Genomic DNA, 18,623 nt, shown 5'->3' with positions numbered 1-18,623 from the left:
CAAATATTCATTAAATGATTACTATATGCCTCCCCCTTGGTAAGTACTAGAAAAACGAAGACAGACACTTCCTCACCTCAAATAGCCCACAGTCTAATGGGGGAAAATGACACATTAGCAAAATAACTATAAACAGTGTAAGTCCCATAACAAATTCAAAAACTATAACAAATATAAAATTTTGTGGGTAGTAACAAGAGATGATTATAAATGATGTGCACAGCTGTGGGAAGTGGAAGTGAGAGTGTTCCAGGTGGAAAGCATAGCACATGCAAATATATGGGACAATAGAAGCCATGATGTATTTAGGGAATTACCAATAAATTCAGCTCGGCTGCAAGAGTAGGAAGTACGTGTAGACAGGAACAGAAGTTAGTAAGGTAGGAAGGGTAATAACGGACTTTTTATGTTCTATGGAGGAATTTGGATTTTATCCAATTGTGCTGGGGAGTGTAGAAAGATTTTAATAGGGCATCAACATAATCAGGTTTGGATTCTAGGAAGGTACCTCCTGAGTAAAAGAGACTGACGACGGGGGTATAATTTAGGAGACTATACAAATAACAGAGGCGAGAACTAATAAAGACTGGGGCTAAGACAGTGGAGTGGGCAAGGGCAACATGTCTTGCATGTTTAGGAAGTGGTTCTCAAAGTACAGTCCATGGCCCCTTAGAGGGCTCCAAGGTCCTTTCAAAGCACCTATGAGGTCAAAACTATTTTCATGGTAACACCAATTGTTATTTAAATGTTATATGACCTCTTTCCCTGGGTGAATATTTGTGCTGATAGTGCAAAAAAAAATGGTGGGTAAAACTGCAGATCCCTTAGCATGAATTAAAGCAGCACCAAACTACATACTGAGACATAGTACCCTTCACCGCCTCCATGGAGGAAAACGCAGGTTCACTTAGGAATATTCACATTGAAAAAACTCAAAGTACTGATTTTACTAAATCTTGACCCTTAATTACACTTCTTTTTAATATTGTGTGACAAATTGGGAACTGTGCATAAAGCACATTTGCTACATACTGAAGTAACATGATTGTCATGAGGAAAAAGACTTGTGAAATTATTTGAGTTTCAAGTGGAACCAGCCACTCTTTTCATGACACCACTCTTTCCACTCTTTTACATAAAAGGCTATCTGGCAGACATTTTCTCAAAAAATGAAGGAAGGGAGCCTGTTACTTCAAGGAAAACAACTGAAAATATTTGTTGCCAATGATAAAATTCAAGTGTTCAAGCAAAAAATAGAGTTTTGGGAAATTTGACTTTGCCACTGTAAGCTCGATAGCTTCCTATTACATATACTTTTTCATAAGATTGGTGATATTTCAACAAATGTGATTAAAAAAATATACTGTATAATGAAATATGTCAACATCTGGAATATCTGCATAACTCAGTGAACCAATATTTTCCAACTGCATCAAGTTACACATGATAGATTTTAATTTAACTATAAAAAGTTCATTGATATGGTTTCAGATTCCACATTGCAATTGACCTTTCATCATTAAACCACCACTCGTTGAGTTCTGATGTGCTATACTAATATCTGAAAATACTCCTTCCTCCCTGTTCCAACTACATATTTGTGTGAGGCTGAGTATTCTTCAGGTACTTCAACCTAAACAAGGTATCACAATAAACTGAATGCACAAACACACAGGAGAATTTAGCTGTCTTTTATTTAGTCAGATATTAGAGAAATTTGCAAAAATGTAAAACAATTCTATTCTTATCAGTAAACTTTTTGCTTTTTGGAAAAATTATTTTTCATAAAAATATTATTTATGTCAAAATATAATGGTTTAGTATTGTTATTTATAAATAAATACTAAGAAAATTTTTAAAAAACCTCTAATATAAGTATCAATAGCTATAACCCACATAACAGAAGTTCTTCAGGTCTTTAGTCATTTTTAAGAATGTAAAGGGGTCCTGAGATCAAAAGTTTTGAAAACTTCAGCTTTAGGAGGTAGAATCAGCTAATTAGATAAAAGAAATGATGTTGAAAGAGGAACTCAAGATGGTATCTGAAATAGGGAATACAGGATACGGATATTGTTTAAGTTGAGGGGATGGGAGAGGTAGAGTAAAAAGATTTTGAGTTCAGTCTGACATAGTGAGTCCTCCTGACATTCAGGAAAAATCTGGAATTGAGAAGAATTCTAGGCTAGAAATACAGAATGGCATATTTGTGTAAGTTTGAGATGAGGGACAGGATTAGCATAGAGTACATCCAGTAATTTTGAGAACTTTTTACCGTATGAAAGGAGAGGTCCTCAGAAGGAAATTTGTGGAATATCAATGCATTCAAAGCGTGAGCAGAGCTGTTGCATATAGCCGGTGAAGTTGTTTACCGCACAGTGCCAAGGAGGCCCTTTCACACAGATTGCAATGTGAACAACATCCCCAAGAGCTGTGCAGTATACAACCTGCACAACCAAACATGGCAGCCCTGGAGACGAAGAGAGCCAGCCAGCTAGAGGATTGGTCAAAAAGGTGAAAATAATCCTTGAAAAACTGTGTAACCACGGGTTCAAATTAAGAGTAATTCTTTCGGAGACAGTTATCAAAAAAAAAAGTATTAAAGAGAGGTCAAACAAACTAGGTAAAAAAAAAGTTAAATAAGGACTTTGTTAACTCCTGTATGGTGGTAAGAAATAGTATTGACTTTAAAGAAATTGGCTGTCAAAAAAAGAAAAACTAAAGAAAGGTATTTGGAGGAAGATTATGTCTTTTTTTTGGTTTTGCTTTTAAAGATTGGAGAGATTTGCTTACATTTATAGGCAGGGGGGAAGACGATACTAGAACAGAAATAACAGAATGAAGTAGTATCTACTATGTGTGCAGTATGCCAGGCATTCTTCTATGCAGGAGAGAGGAGATAATGAAAGAAAAGGCAAGGTCTAGAAAGCACTGCAATAAATACCGTTGATAGAGAGATTGTCCTCAAATAGCATGGAGATCAGAGAGAGAAGGATGGATGCGGTCCACAGGTAAATTTGAAGCATGATAACACTTTTTAAATGCTGTTACAGACATTACTGATGAAGGTTAACAGATCATTTATGTATTCTGATTCCAACTTTTGACCTAGATTACACACAGTACAATCTAGCTAACATTTGTGGAATTATTTTAGGAGTTGACTAGTCACTATGTGGAGCCCTTTAGCTCTTTTTATTTGATGTAATTTGCAAAACACACTGTTCATTAGCAACTCTGTTCTAGTCGTTTTCTAAAGCGAAGAGAGAAAAAAAAGCTTAGAATATTATACAAAGATTAGGTACTAAGCCACTCACCTAGTGTTAATCTAATTTTGGCTAGTTTGGGCTAATATAAGGCAGTGATTCATCTCTTAAAAAAATACAGAAGGCGAAACATCAATTTAGCTGAAATGATTTCATGAAGAGAGAAAATTAAACTTTATCCCTGACAAGTGAATGCAGTATTTGGATTCTTCTATTCCCAATATTTCAACTGAAAGCATGCAATTCAAGGCCAGTTGAACTTCCCACTTCTACAGAAAAATACAGCTTACTCTTGGTAAAATAACCGAACATTTAACATACATGGAAATCCAATACTATATTGAGCAACCAAAATGTAGAGAAGTTAAATCTGAATGCTGACATAAGCAAAACAAAGATTTTTATACTGTCAACCAGCAAAAACAGAAACCAGTTTAAGAGGCAAAGCATTTATCTGGGATCAAAGAATTGCAATTTGGGGAGCAGATTCAGGTAGAAACCCCAGTAATGTCCCGATTACTGGAAAGGGGCTTGGGATTTTAACAGAAAAAAGAGAACAAAGCGAGTTGTATTAAAGAAGACTTCATTGGTGTTAGATGGGGTAAGGCTAGGTTTGTACTTCATTGATTGGTTGAGATTCAGTCATCAGCAAAGCCCAATTTCATCAATTCTTACAAACAGGATATTCTTGTCCTTACTCACTTCTTGGAATCTTGGCAATCTGGTCTAGTTTGGAAGATAAATAAAACACGACATGCAAGGCAATTCCTCTGAAATGGCTGCTCTGGCTCTATTTTAATACAGCTCCACTTGTGATCTTTCATAATAGTTATTTTGAAACCTGACATAAAACAACTCAACTTGGTAAAATCTAACATTATAAAACAAAAATTATCTTGATTTATAAAAACCTTAAACTCTTCCCATTTCTAGCAATCACCCAAGATAAATTCTTAGAGAAAAAGAAAAATTTACATCTCTTGAAAAATTAAATACCTTTACTGTTGTGAGATACAGATGAGTTCAGTTCAACAAGCATTTGCTGTGTGCCTCCTCTACGGCAGGCAGGGTGTTAGTTTAGGTACTTATAGATAAACAAAAGAGAATTTAAGGGAATTTATATATAAATTGCTTCTCATAACTTTACTTCTGTTCCTTATTTTGACTGTCATAGGTGGTATTTATAAAAGAAATCCCACTTAAAAAAATGAAATTATACTTTTTTCAGCCATTATGAATCTCAGCACCAAAAGTGCAACCTATTTTTATTTTCAACTTATTACAGACATTTCCAAACATACACAAGTCCTCATGTAGTTAACATCAGTCCTCAGTTTCAAAAATTATTAACATTCTGCCACTTTTGTTTTATTTATAATCCCCTCAGCCTCCTTTCCCCCTGTTTTTGCTGGACTATTTTAAAGCAAAACCCAGACATTTATAATTTCACCTGTAAATACTACAATATGCATCCCCAACAGGTAAGAGATCTTTTTCGATACCACTGTCAGTCTCAATCTAATACTTAGTTAACTGTTTATTTTTTTCTCAATTGTCACAAAAGTATCTGTTCTCCCTCGGTTGGTTAGTTTGAATCAGGACCCAAAAAAGTCTATACATTTGCAGACCAACTTTACCAACTTCAAAAGCCCTTATTGCTGCTACCAGTGAACTTCACCCTTGGCTTCAGCTTACTGTGACTATGCTTATTTTTCCATTTGTCCTGATTTCTGCATCTCTTCATATAGTTAACCTTGACTTATATGTGTTACTATAAATTGCTCAAATCCTTTTTGGAACAAATCAGGGGAGAAAGGAAGAAATAAAATAATCAGTAATTATTCGCAAGTACCTGTGAATATCAAGTGTCTATATGAGAACTATACACTTAAATTACATTCATCTATGCATGAAATATACTGTCTAAATTTTCTAACTTCAATTAAACTTGGATATGGCTTTTCAATATTGATTCTAACACCAGTTAATGCACTTGACCAGTGACCATGCTCTGTGTGGTAAAACTTGGAGACATGGTTCTACATCATACATTATCTTTCCAAAACAGAAAGTAGGCACGCTTGTTTAGATGAAGAAAAGATTTATTTAATTGATGTGCATTTTCACTATTTCAAAGGAAAATCTGCATACACAATCAAGATCTTAATGAATAATAAACTGAGAAACCTCAACATACAGACTTATGGGAAGTGTGTTTATGTGCAAGCACAGGCAATTCCACAAAGGATTTGGAGTATGGACAACTAAAGTAAAATAACCAGAAAAAAGTAGTTCATTGGTAAACAACAGTACACAGGAATTTCATTCTAACATTATTATGATGCCTTTGTCTTCAGACGAGAAATACCTAGGAAAGGATGTACGTATTTAAACAACAAAAAGCTTTCTATAAAGTAGTTTCTCTCCTTCTGCAGGAATCCTGCCTTTCCAATTCAATACCACCTTAGTTCTCTTTCTTCTTCAGTACGTGTCATGATGAGTGATCTACACCAACTGTTCCATTTTCTGACTAGAGTATTCACCTCTCTTTCCTATAATCTATTTCTCATTCCCATCATGCTGTCTCCACCTGTCAAATAGATTGAATCTCTTCTGTTTCCCCCTAATCTCTGAATCATTTAGCACTGCTGGCCCTTCCCTTTCTTCTAGAAGCTCCTTTAGACAAAATGGGATCCAAGTTTTCTTGAACCTTCAGGATTATTCTTTCTAGTTGATCTTTTTGCTTTATATCATTACTTAGGGATACCCTTTAAGGTTTAGTATATAGCGCTTTACACTTTTGATTAGATAAACCATATATGTGTACAGTTCTCACTTCTAGGAATATGACTCCATATCTGCAGTTCTCATACTCTCCAAGCTTTGGTTCCCTATCTTTCATTGCATCCTAAGCAATTTTCTTTGGCTGTTCCATTACCTTAAATGTCAGAGTCACATAAAGTCATTCTATATCTTTTTCTTAATCAGGACAATAAGAACAACAAGATAAAATGAGATAGTGTGAAAGAAAATTTATGAAGCTTCAAAATGTCTTTAAAAATGACAACAATCGCAGATTTTGAAGTATTACCCTAGATTTATGGCTCATATGTTGCATGTCAAATTGAAGACATGTTATTAATTTAAAATATGTGAATATGAATGAATCAGAAGGAATGAAAAGATGGTTCTTGAGCCATCCTCTCAATAACTACAAACCAAAATCACTCAATCTCCCACTTCCAATTAAAATTGGTAATGAATTTGTATACTTATGAAAGTATGAAAGTTTCATAGAAACTTTAAGAGCCAATTCTCTGTGAACTATGATAACCATAGCTCCTTTAGTAGCAGAACAAAACCATCATAACCAAATCTACTGTTTCAAATAAGCAGACTGTCAGGCTCACAAATACTTAAGTCTCCGAACAATTTATTGTTAAAATGAAAACAATACTTTATGTGATAAGAGATTCCTATAGGTATTTTAATAATTTTCAGTCAAATAGGTTTGTCTACTATTTCTGAATCCATTTATACACTTAAATTTGCAATTATACATGCAAACCGGGCTTAATTACGCTCTAAAATACTCTAAAGAAGTATACACTAAGTTTTTCTACCCTCATTTAAAAGGTACAATATTGAAACAGACGATGTAAAAAAAACAGAAAGAAAACCATATTCTGCAGAGTCACATAGATGTTTATTATTTATCCTGACCAAAAAGCAGTGCGCAATGGTTTTATTTATAAAGCGCTCCCCCTCTCCAAGCAGAGCACTCATGGACAGAGCGCTGTGAAATACTGACACGGCGCTAGATTAAGTTCATACTTAGGGGGTCAGTCGCCAATGTGGGATTCTGTGAATCAGAACAACACAGATGGCAGAGGGACAGCATATGACTAAGAACTACTACCTTGGTTTTCCATTTGATTTTTTTTAGCCTCTCATGCCTTATCTGGTTGATTTTGGATTGTTCCCATGAAAACTGCCTCTTTACAATCATCAATAACCCTTAATTTTTTTCACCTGATACTTAATCACAGGTCTTTTTGGCAATATGTTTGAGCATTTAAGGAAAACGTCTGAATTAAATCAATTCCCATGCTACACTCACAAAAGGAATTTTTACTTATTTCAGAAAAAGAGCAAAATTTGGATCTTTTCATTAGCGTAACATTAATAATCTCAAAGGCATACTTTGAAATAACTATACCTAAATGAGGCCACACAGAAAAAACTAATAGTACAAATTAGTCAAAGTAAAGTTGCACCTCAGTTAGAAGCTATGGCTAAGGAATAAGGTGTAAACATTTAACAAATATTCTGGAAAGTTAAGGGATAATCCATTGATTAGGTTTCTCCTCTCTTTAGGAAGCTCCAGGTTTCTACAATTTTTCTACTTTAAAGTAATTTTTTAGAAATGCAAGATTTAACTAGTCATACATCTCCAACTGAATAATTAGACCATCCACCCAATGCCAACATCTTTGGAGAATAAATGGTCAGATTTAACAGAATAAAAAAACTTGGGTTAAAACTTTTCTAAGGGATCATTAGAAAAGACCATGTTTTTGAGAGGTTCTAAGAAATCAGATACCTAAAAACTACATTAGGAATGCAAGTTCTGAAAAAACTAATAAGCACTTCAGTACTTTTAAAGTATAACATGAATATAAAGATGAAATTTCAAATTATACGTTGATATCTAGCAGAAAAATCCAGATAGAAAACTGAGCATTTCGCAGGCAGGTTCTTAGATCGCTAATACAGATTTGGGGTTGTTTTAGGGTATATACATTTTTTTTTTTTTTTTTAAAGATTGGCACCTGGGCTAACAACTGTTGCCAATCTTTTTTTTTTTTTCCTGCTTTATCTCCCCAAACCCCCCCTGTACACAGTTGTATATCTTAGTTGCAGGTCCTTCTAGTTGTGGGATGTAGGGTATATACATTTTTATAACTACAGACTACGTTTTAAACAAAATTCTATTTTACCCTCAACATTTTTTAATATTTAGTATTTCTTCTCAATCAAGTAGCCCCCAAATTTATGCTTCAGCTGAGGGTATATGGTCTCAATTCTGATGAAAATGGGCCTAGTGCAATTCTAGGACTTCCAGAGCACTCAAGTTCCTGTTTTCAGTGGTATAGAAAAGTCAGTTAGATACTAATATGCTTTCTCTTAGTGAACATATGCCTACTGTAGTGGTATTCTTACATTTTCTTGCTCATAAGCAGCACCTAAAATGCAGATTCCTGGGCCCACTGTAAAGATTTATATTCTGCTGGTCTGGGTTAAGGAACCTGGAAGCTGTTGCCTATGGTGGTTCACATAGTACATATTAAGAAACATTATCTACATAATTTCTACATAATCATCTAAGTGATCCTTAGAACAACAGCATTAGAATCACCTGTGAACGTATTAGAAATGCAAATTCACCAGTCCCACACAGATCTACCCGATCAGATTCTTGGTATGGGGCCTAGGAAACTGTGTTTTAAAAAATCTCAACAAGTAGAGTCTTCCTTGTATCACCATATTACAGGACAGAATTTTAATGATTTTTCCTTGGCCTTTGATGCTCTAGGTAGGAAGTAGTTATGTGCTAAGTGGTGTGAGCACTGGGACAGACCCCAGATTAGTGATGTTTATTAGAACTAGCATCTTCATACCATGTTGAGGACCATCGGTTCTCATGACAGGATGACAATTTTGAGTGTATAAAACAGGCTGTTCTATATCTTAATATCCTGAAGTTTCTTTCTTGAGGGCCGAAAATTACATGCCCTATGCTGGAGTTGAATCTGTCTAAATTACAGGTGCTTATAATGTGACTTCAATGAATATACAGAATTCCACTATTTTTAAAGCTGGCACACATCCAGAAAAAAGAACCTGCATCCTTACTTCAATTATACACTTATAAATAAAAGCAAGTGATAATTCCTAAAACTTTTTTGTCTTTTCTAATCTGTACTCCTATTTTCCTCCACAATAAGTGCTTTCTCCGTGTTCTTAAATATTGTATTTTTATATAATATGTTCTGTTCTGTTTTAAATTTACATAAATGGTACTGAATTAAAATCTCATTTTGTTCTGATTTCTTCTCTCAGTCGCAGGTTTTCAAGCTTCTCCAGCTGCTGCACTGCTATTCCACGGTACACCATCATTCATTCTTCTCATTCACTCTATCAGATAGATATTTAGCTAGGCTGCCTCCCAATCCCCACAGCCACAAACAATACAGCTACAAAGACTGTAACCTTAGGGACCCTCGTAAAGTAAAAAGTCCACTGAGTGCCAGGTCGGAGGGATTATACATTCCTGATTAAATTAAAGTGACTGATTTACAGAACTGCAGTACTAGCTATGCTCCCACCATCAGTACGTAAGACTTCTCCTACCACCCTCCAAACACTTTGTATTAGCAACCTTTAAAACTGTTGTCATTCTGATAGCTGTCAGGTTGTATCTCCTGCTGGAATTGTTTGGATTACCAGTGAGTTTGTGTATCTCCTCCCCTACCTGTCAGCACTTGGGCTTCTCCTCCTTTCAACTGTCCATTCATATCTTTTGTTTATTTTTAAAAAGCTTTTTTGCTTTGTTTCTGTTAACTTAAAGCAATCCTTTATACACTGTAGGTGTTATTCTCTTGTAGGTTTTAGATTTCCAAAACTGACATTTGACTTGTAACTTCATACACGGTTCCTTTATGAGAAATACTTAATTTTGATGTAATCAAATCCATTAATTTTCACATTATGTTCTGTGGTCCAAAACTACTTATTAGCTTTAAAGTTTTACATTTCTTATGTGGGTCTTCACTCCTTCTGGAGTCTTTGTGTATAAAGTGTAAGGCAGTGACCCTGCTTTCTTTTTCTCCAAATAGCTAGTTCTCCTAACAAAATCTAAGCAACTATCTGCTTTAAGCAACCCGTTTCTCATTATCTAGAGGTGCCACTTATCAAGTTCTCATCTACACATGAATTTTTCTGAGCTCACTAATTTATCACAGTCTGTCTTTCTTTTGCTAACATCATACCGTTTTTATTACAATAGTTTTGTCGTAACTCTCTCTAGTAGGTCTAGTGCTTCCTTCCTTTTCTTTGTCAAAACTGACTTAGCTAATCCTGGACCTTTATTGGTATGTCAATTTTAGAATGAGTTTATGAAGTTTCTCCAAAAAAAAAAGTCAGGATAGAACTCTGAATAGGAGGCACTGACATGATAGATTCAGAGAAGTAGGCATTACTAGGCTAAGCCATATAGTACCTGATAATCTTCTGTCTTTTAATAAAGTCGGGATTTTTTCCCACGAGGTTTTATGCATTCCTAATCAGTTTAATTTTTGTTATGCTATTTTCTGAGTGGGTTACTAATGGTATTTGGCAGTGGTCAGGAATCTATGGTTCACAAGCCAAATCCAGTTTGCCACATGTTTTCGTAAATAATATTCTATTGGAAAACGGCCACGCCCATTTCTTGACATCCTATCTACGGCTGCTTTCAAGCCATATCAGCAGAATTATAGTTGAGTCAGTGACCATATGGCCCACAAAGCTGAAAATATTTATTATCTGGTTCTTTATAAAAAAGACTGCTGACCTCTGGGTAGCAAAAACACCTATTAGTTTTTATAAATTAATCTTACATTAGAGCATCGTGCTGAATTTTCTCAGTTCTAGTAGTCTGCTGATTGTTTTTGGACTTTATGTAGATGATTGTACCATACGCAAACAGTGGATTTTCTTTTTTTCCCCAAGCTTATTTTGGTTTGTGTTTATAATTTCTCAATTAAATACAATGTTTGCTACAGATTTTGGGTACAATGATTTTATCAAGTTAGAAGAATGCCCTTCTAGTTTTCTCAGAGTCTTTTCATACACAGATGCTAATTTCCAGAAAAAAATTTTTTTTCCCTCCCCAAACCACCCCGGTACATAGCTGTATATTCTAGTTGTGAGTGCCTCTGGTTGTGCTATGTGGGATGCCACCTCAACGTGGCCTCACGAGTGGTGCCATGTCTGCACCCAGGATTCGAGTCGGCAAAACCCTGGGCCGCTGAAGCAGAGCGCGTGAACTTAACCACTCGGCCACGGAGCCGGCCCCCAGAAAAAAATTTTTAAATTCTAATAAACTATCATTTGGCAATTTATGGTATTCTGTTATATGGTATTTTGCACTTTTTATAGTGAATGAATACTTTTCATGTTTTAATATCTGAGTTTCCTATTAAACTGGCTGATTCAGTGAAAACTGAGACTCTCGGTCCTACTTCTATGCATCTCTAGTATAGAACCTTCATTCAGCAGTATTTTTTGTATTTGTATAGGGTGTTAGGTACTATTAGAAGAAATTGAGTTTTCTCTTACAGAGCAAGTACTACAGTTAAGTAAATAAAAATGGTATTGCGCTAGCAGGTAAGGAAGAAGATAGAAGAAAATATAAAATTAATTTTATCTTTTAGGTGAAAATTGGTAATTTTAAGTAGAAAAGACTTCTCAATCTTTGGAACTCGTACTTTTATATTAACACAAGAAATTTTGTAATTTCAAATATTACTTAAAGCAATAACAAGTATATAACAACGGTAGTTCTAATCTAAAGACTAAATGTGAATACTCACAAAGAAAACATTCCTAACTTCTAAAACTCCATCAAGAAACCTACATGATTTGACCACATGATTTTAGTATCTTCTTTTTTTTTCATGAGGAAGATAAGGCCTGAGCTAATATCTGTGCCAATCTTCCTCTACATTATATGTGGGAAGCTGCCACAGCAAGGCTTGATGAATGATGTGTAGGTCTGTCCCCAGGATCTGAAGCTGTGAACCCCAGGCCACTGAAGCAGAGCATGTTAACTTAACCACTATGCCACAAGGCCAGCCCCTTTAATATCTTCTTCTATTAAGTTCTACTCTTGTATTACATCTAATAAGTGGAGTAAGAATAAAACGTAATGAATATAACTTAGGTGTTTTCTCATGAAAAATTTAAATGAGAAAACTTCACACAAGATGAAAAGGATAGAGAGTCACTCATTAAAGATACATTTTAGGTGTGAAGAAAACTAAGTACTAGGTTGTTGTTCTCTTTTGTTATGTTAGCAATCACTAAATTATTAATTTATTTAAGAATCATTATTTTAAGAATTTCAAAATACAGGTTCACAATTCCTTATTAGAAAATGTGAAATTCAAGAAGCTCTGAAAACTTAAAAATTTTTTCACAACCCACTTGAGGGCAACCTAACCTAAACTGATATGAGGCTATTTATAGTCCTTATTAATCTACTTAGTATTTGCTGAATATTAATGTTTTTGATTATAAGAGTCCCCTAGACTTTACAGAAATATTAAAATAATAGGTGGCACATATGCAATATTACTTCTCAAAGTTTTGAAAAAATTCAAATACTGAAATACAACTAGCCCTAAGAGTTTTTGACAATGGAGTGTGGATCTGATAATTCTGAAACTGTTAAAAATATTTTCTCCCATTCCGTATGTTGCCTTTTCACTCAGTTGATTGTTTCCTTTCCTATGCAGAAACTTTTTAATTTGATGTAGTCCCATTTGTCTATTATTGCTTTTGTTGCTTGTGCTTTTGGTGTCATATTCAAGAAATCACTGCCTAGACCAATGTCTTGAAGTTTTTCCCCTAAGATTTCTTTTAGGAGTGTTATAGATTCAGGTCTTATTTTCAAATCTTTAAATGACATATCTGATAAGGGTTAATATCCAAACTATAATAATTCATTAGCAAAAAACTCAAACAACAAAATTAAAAAATGAGCCTAGACTTGAATAGATATTTCTCCAAAGGCGGCAAACAAATGGTCAACAAGTGTACAAAAAGATGCTCAACGGGAGCAATCACTGGGGAATGCAAATCAAAACCACAACGAGATATCACCACACACCTGTTAGGATGGCTATTATCAACCGAAAGAACAAAAGGTAACAAGCGCAAGCAAGGATGTGGAGAAACCAGAACTCTTGCACACTGTTGGTGGAAACGTAAAATGGTACAGATGCTGTGGAAAACAGTACGGTTCCCCCAAAAAACTAAAAACAGAACTACCATATGATCCCCAAATCTCACTTCTGGGTATACATCCAAAGGAAAGGAAATCAGTTCTCTCGAACAGATTATCTGCACTCCCATGTTCACCGAGATACAATTCACCATACCCAAGCTATGAAAACAACCTAAATGTCCACCAATGGATGAATGGATAAAGAAAATGTAGTGTATACCTACAATAGAATATTATTCAGCCTTAAAAAAGGAAGGCAATCCTGCCATATGCAATAACATGGATGAACTTGAGGGATGTTATGCTAGGTAAAATAAACCAGTCACAGGAGGACAAATACTACATGATTCCACTTATATGAGGTATCTAAACTAGTCAAACTCATAGAAATAGACTAGAATGGCAGTTGCCAGGGTCTGGGAGAAGGGAGAAATGGAGAGTTACTGATGAAGAAGAATAAAGTTTTAGGTAGAAAGGTGAATAAAGTCTAGAGATCTGTTGTACAATAACGTGCTGATAGTTAACAATACTGTATAGCACACTTAAAAATTTGTTAAGAGATGGATCTCCAGTTAAGTGTTCTTACGACATTAAAAAAAAGTTAAAAAGATTTCTAACTCTTTAATGCCTCATTTATCATCAAAAGCAATTCTTATACTCCTCTCTACTTAGGCTTTTATATTATAAAACATTTATTTAAATAAATAAAAATATTACTTTCATATCAGATTCATTTTCATAAAGAGCATTCAACAGATACTTTTTAAAAAATCACAAAAAAGCTTAAAAATATGCAACAAAATGTTTAATAGTTATTTGACCATATTAGACAATGTAATGTAACATTTATAACATATTTACACTGTACCTTATTCTAAAAGAGACTGAATGGGAAGCCTTTTTAATTATAGCACATTAAACTGCAAATTTAGATAACTTCTATACTGAGAATAAAATATTAAAACATAAAGAAGCTATGCATATTTACAACACAAAATTAAGTTATTTCATCATCTGAAATCTAAGGCTTCAAAATCAAGCAAAAGCCATAAAAAGTGGGAACACTTACTTAGGAGCAGAAGGACCTCTTGGCCACGTTCCGTCTTCATTTTTCTGTTCTATCACTAACACCTGCAAATACGACATAATAAGTGTTTTTCTTTAACTCAAGTTAAAATAGCTTTAGATTAGCTGAATACACTAAGAAACTAAAGTAACTCTGTGATTAAAGGACACAGTAGATAACGTGAAGGGATATTTGTATTTTGATTTCAAAGCTGGGCAAGGGAGACAGACAGACCTCAAACATAAGAAGTAAGCAATAATACAAGGAAAGAAGATAAATTATGAAGAAAATCATTGGTTCTATGACTTAAAGTATAAGAAAGTTTAAATCAAGTAGATAGAATATAAATTCCTTAAGTTTAGGGAGTACATTTTCTATTTCTTTTCTATTTGTAGCTTGTAATACAGACCTGTGAAAAGAACAGATGCTCAATAAATGGTTACAGTTGTTAAAACACACTGATGTATGATCATGGAACAGCAACACAGATAATTCCAAACTACAGATTATAATTATTTGGGCTTTGTTTTTATTTACATTATCTGTATGTAAATTATGGAATGTTTTAGTATATAAAATGATAACAGTCACATTTGGGAGACTCAGACTGAAGTTCCCTATAGCAGGATGGTTAAGGCAGACAGAAATCACCTCTAGGAAGTGAAAAGTACAGGCTAAGACAGAGCTATACTTCATTCTAAAACATCCCAGAACTCTTATTCATTTCTTTTACTAAAAGAAGCCTTTCTTTTAGTGTTTGCTATGGGTGAGTCTGTGTAGAGAAGAGAAACTAAGAAAAAATAATTAAATTAGCAAAAAGACAATATGTGATAATCTCAACAAGAAGTTAGTATCTAAATTTCAATGGAAAAACTATTATATAGAAAATATGCCTTAAAGTAAAATGAAGGCATTACAAATTTGAATACATTTTACATATTCAGTTTCATTAACTTTTTCTTCAAGTTGCAATTTTGTAACCTACGCTACATAATGTTGATAATATACTTCTGTGGACTGTATGTTTCAGGCCTTTTATAAGTTGGCATTTGGATCCTAACCATGCAAAAAGTAAGCCTATTTCAGAATACATATAACAAACAATAAAACATTGGTTAAAAGAATTCATGGAACCATGTTGTAAAAAGAGAATGCTAGTTAAAATATTAAAGTTGTCTTTAAAAATTAATATTTGTTACATTCAGAAGACACATATGAAGTATGTATAGCATACAAAGGATAAGTGCACTGTGCACCCACTACCCCGATCCCTCCCTGACCATATTTCTCTCCCTTCCATGGACAATTAACCATTAGCCTCAATTTTCCCATATCATTCTGATATAGTCATATATTTTTACAGATTTAAAATTGGATTTACCGAGTGATTTGTAACTCTTGAAACAAGTTTTCCTTTACTGCAACTTGTAACTAGACAGACATCTACATACAAACTACACACACACACACACATAAACTCGAGTTATTTGGAGGACTTAAATCAGTCATAAAACAAAAGACCTTAGCTGTAGAAAATTTCAAAGTTAGGCATTTAATATCAATATTTATGGTTTGTTTTTTATAAGAAGGTCCTAAAACTGACGTTAAGAACGAAGTAAATACTTAAAATTAACCATAATATTTTAATTCCTAATAGTGTTTGTACTTAAAACTCCATGTTTTGACAATCACAGATATTGATGTTGAAGGCCATCAGAAATATTAAAATTCTCTCCTTTATTCAAATGTGTCATTTTCTGAATAAAATTTTGTTCATGTCTAAAACTTTAACTCAAGATGAAAATATTTTTAGAAAGGTTTCAAACTTTAAATAAATTAAGCACTCACACACAAAAGGGAGATAGATAAAGACTACCCATTTTAGGAGGCAAACTCTTCAGTAATGTATGTTTCACTTTTTAATGAGGATACTTTCAATTTCAGTAAAAAATTTGAAAAAAGTCCAAGACAGTGTTTAGCTTATTTACCATCAGTTAGAAGATAACTATTACAAAATCTGGAAAATTTAATGCATGTTCTTTGAAACATTCCTATTTCAAAAGATCAATGTCCTTAAGGATATTTAATCTTCTTCCTATTAAAGTAATTTATACTGTCATCTGCAACCTGATAAATGCATTCCTATCAAGAACATTAAATTATTTAAATTCTCTAAGCCTTAGTTTTCTAATGTACATAATGGACAGAATAACAGCCATTACATAGGATCAATCACTGAAAAGATTTAAAGAAACACTTGTGTATATTTCAAATTCTACTCCTGGAGCTACTTGAAGGCCCGATGGATGGTAATCAAGGAGAGAGGCGTATGTCTACTGGAAGACAGAAAGAGGGAGTTGGCTGGCTAGGAAGGGGAGTGTTGACTAACAAGTAGAGTTCCAAGTTCCTCACTCCAGCTTCAATCAGGTAGCTCTCCTTTTAATTGTAATACCTATTAGATTCTGTAAGATTTCACTTAAGAATATAATGGCTAAAATAAGTCTGAAAATCACTGTCTTTATAGACTAGCATAATACTTAACATATAGTAGAGGTTTACTAAAAAATTAATTTCCCTCTGTTCCTCTGAATTTTTTAACAACTTGTATTATATTATGGATGTCAACAGTAATTTTAAATTACTATATAAACAAAAACTTTCATACACTGGAGCACCAGGCTCTGTTTTAGATACTAAAAACAAAAATAAATAGAACACAAAGTCCAACCAAAACGAGGACCTCACAGTCTAGCTGGGGAACTCAATATATAAATAACTAAAGTACATAATGAATGATACAAAAAACATATATGTAAATCATTATAGAAGTTAAGGGAGTAATTTTCTCCCCGAAGTAGAAAAATCTTATACCTCAAATAGATACTGAGAAAAATAAACTAGGAAAGGCTGAAGAGATGATGTGACATTTGAGTTGGAATTTGAAGGATGAATATCTGCTCTGGGTAGACTACATGACAGGATGGGATCGTTAATTTAAATATTTTGATGTTTAAAAGGACTTTCTGCAGGAGGAAAGCAGGGACTGGGAAGAAGCTACAACAGGCAGATGGAACACAACACAGTATGCCTAGGACACTATAAGCAGTGTGGGTTGGTATTGTTAAGAGTGTAAATCACAAGGCAAGGATAACCTAAAGAAGCTGGAAGACTAGGCAAAAGGTCAAACCAAGCCTTGCAGGCTGTGTTAAGGTGCCTGGACTCTATTCTACAATTGCTAAGGAACCAGGAAAGGGTTAGGAAAAGGAAATAATAAGGTTTACATTTTAGAAAGAGTATTGAGAGAAATACGGAGGATCGAGAGTGGACGTGCAAAAGACTGAAGGCAGAGGGATCTGTTAAGAGACTACTGAAAGATAAGGGCTGGGAATGGAATAGAGAGATTAAGTCAAGAAATACTTAAAAGGTAGAATCAGTAGGACTTCCTGATTGTGTGTAAACGTCTTCATTTCTCAACATATTCATATTTTTGGATTATATCATAAAGAAAGACTAGACTGGGGGTGGACACCTTCTAGCAGGGGTGGGTAAACTACAGTTCACTTAGCTCACTGACTGCTTTTGTAAATAAAGTTTGTTGGAACAGAGCCATATACACTTATTTAGGTATTGTCTATAACTACTTTTGTGCTACTATAATGGCAGAGTTGTAGTTGTGACAGACACCATATGGACCGCTGAGCCAAAAATATTTAATATTTGATTCTTTACAGAAAGTTCACTGACCCACCTTATTTTATTAGCTGTTTTTTGATGGAAAATAATTTCTTTTTAAAAAGTAGGTTATTCTCAAGATCAAGGAGGGAAGCAGAAGTTATAGCTAGTGACCAGCAGGGCTAGGGAAGAGATGAGTTAGAAAGAGGAAGCCAGCCAGAGACAGCAGAAGCCATTATAAATTATCAGGATATCCATAAAGTTTGTGACTTCAAAAAGTTTCATGTACAGTATGCTTAAAATAAACAGTACTGCTAAACAATACCTGTCCTTGGTATAAGCCAGCATCCTGAATGGTGCTGTCTGGTTTATTCAGTGGTTCAAACGTGTTACTCATGTATTTGTTCCACAATCTGGTCTCCTTTTCATCTGGAATATTGAAGATTTTTCTTATTTCCTTTTCAATTGTATCTAGATTTAAGAAGGAAAGATACGTGAATATAATAAATATTTTAAAATATACCACATAGAGCTTAGTGCTCACCAGCATAAAAATCCTAAATTTAAAATA

At 34.2% G+C, this 18,623-nt stretch overlaps 1 protein-coding gene across 7 annotated transcripts in view; it reads right to left on the bottom strand.

The window, feature by feature from the left end:
• Nucleotides 1–18,623, bottom strand: part of USP15 (ubiquitin specific peptidase 15) — a 133,388-nt gene that overhangs the window by 54,462 nt on the left and 60,303 nt on the right. For all 7 annotated transcript variants that reach the window (XR_011497100.1, XR_011497101.1, XM_014859330.3 and 4 more), the window contains 2 exons: nt 18,378–18,523; nt 14,384–14,445 (listed from right to left, as the gene is read on the bottom strand). Coding sequence is in view for 5 of the 7 variants with exons in the window: in XM_014859330.3 (XP_014714816.1) it covers nt 14,384–14,445; nt 18,378–18,523 (208 nt within the window). In the remaining 2 variants the exon portion in view is untranslated. The remainder of the gene's footprint in view (nt 1–14,383; nt 14,446–18,377; nt 18,524–18,623) is intronic.

Source organism: Equus asinus, chromosome 22 (assembly GCF_041296235.1).
Source record: "Equus asinus isolate D_3611 breed Donkey chromosome 22, EquAss-T2T_v2, whole genome shotgun sequence".
Lineage (NCBI taxonomy): Eukaryota > Metazoa > Chordata > Mammalia > Perissodactyla > Equidae > Equus > Equus asinus.
Note: the sequence above shows the minus strand (reverse complement) of the source record. Positions and strands in the feature narration are given on the sequence as shown.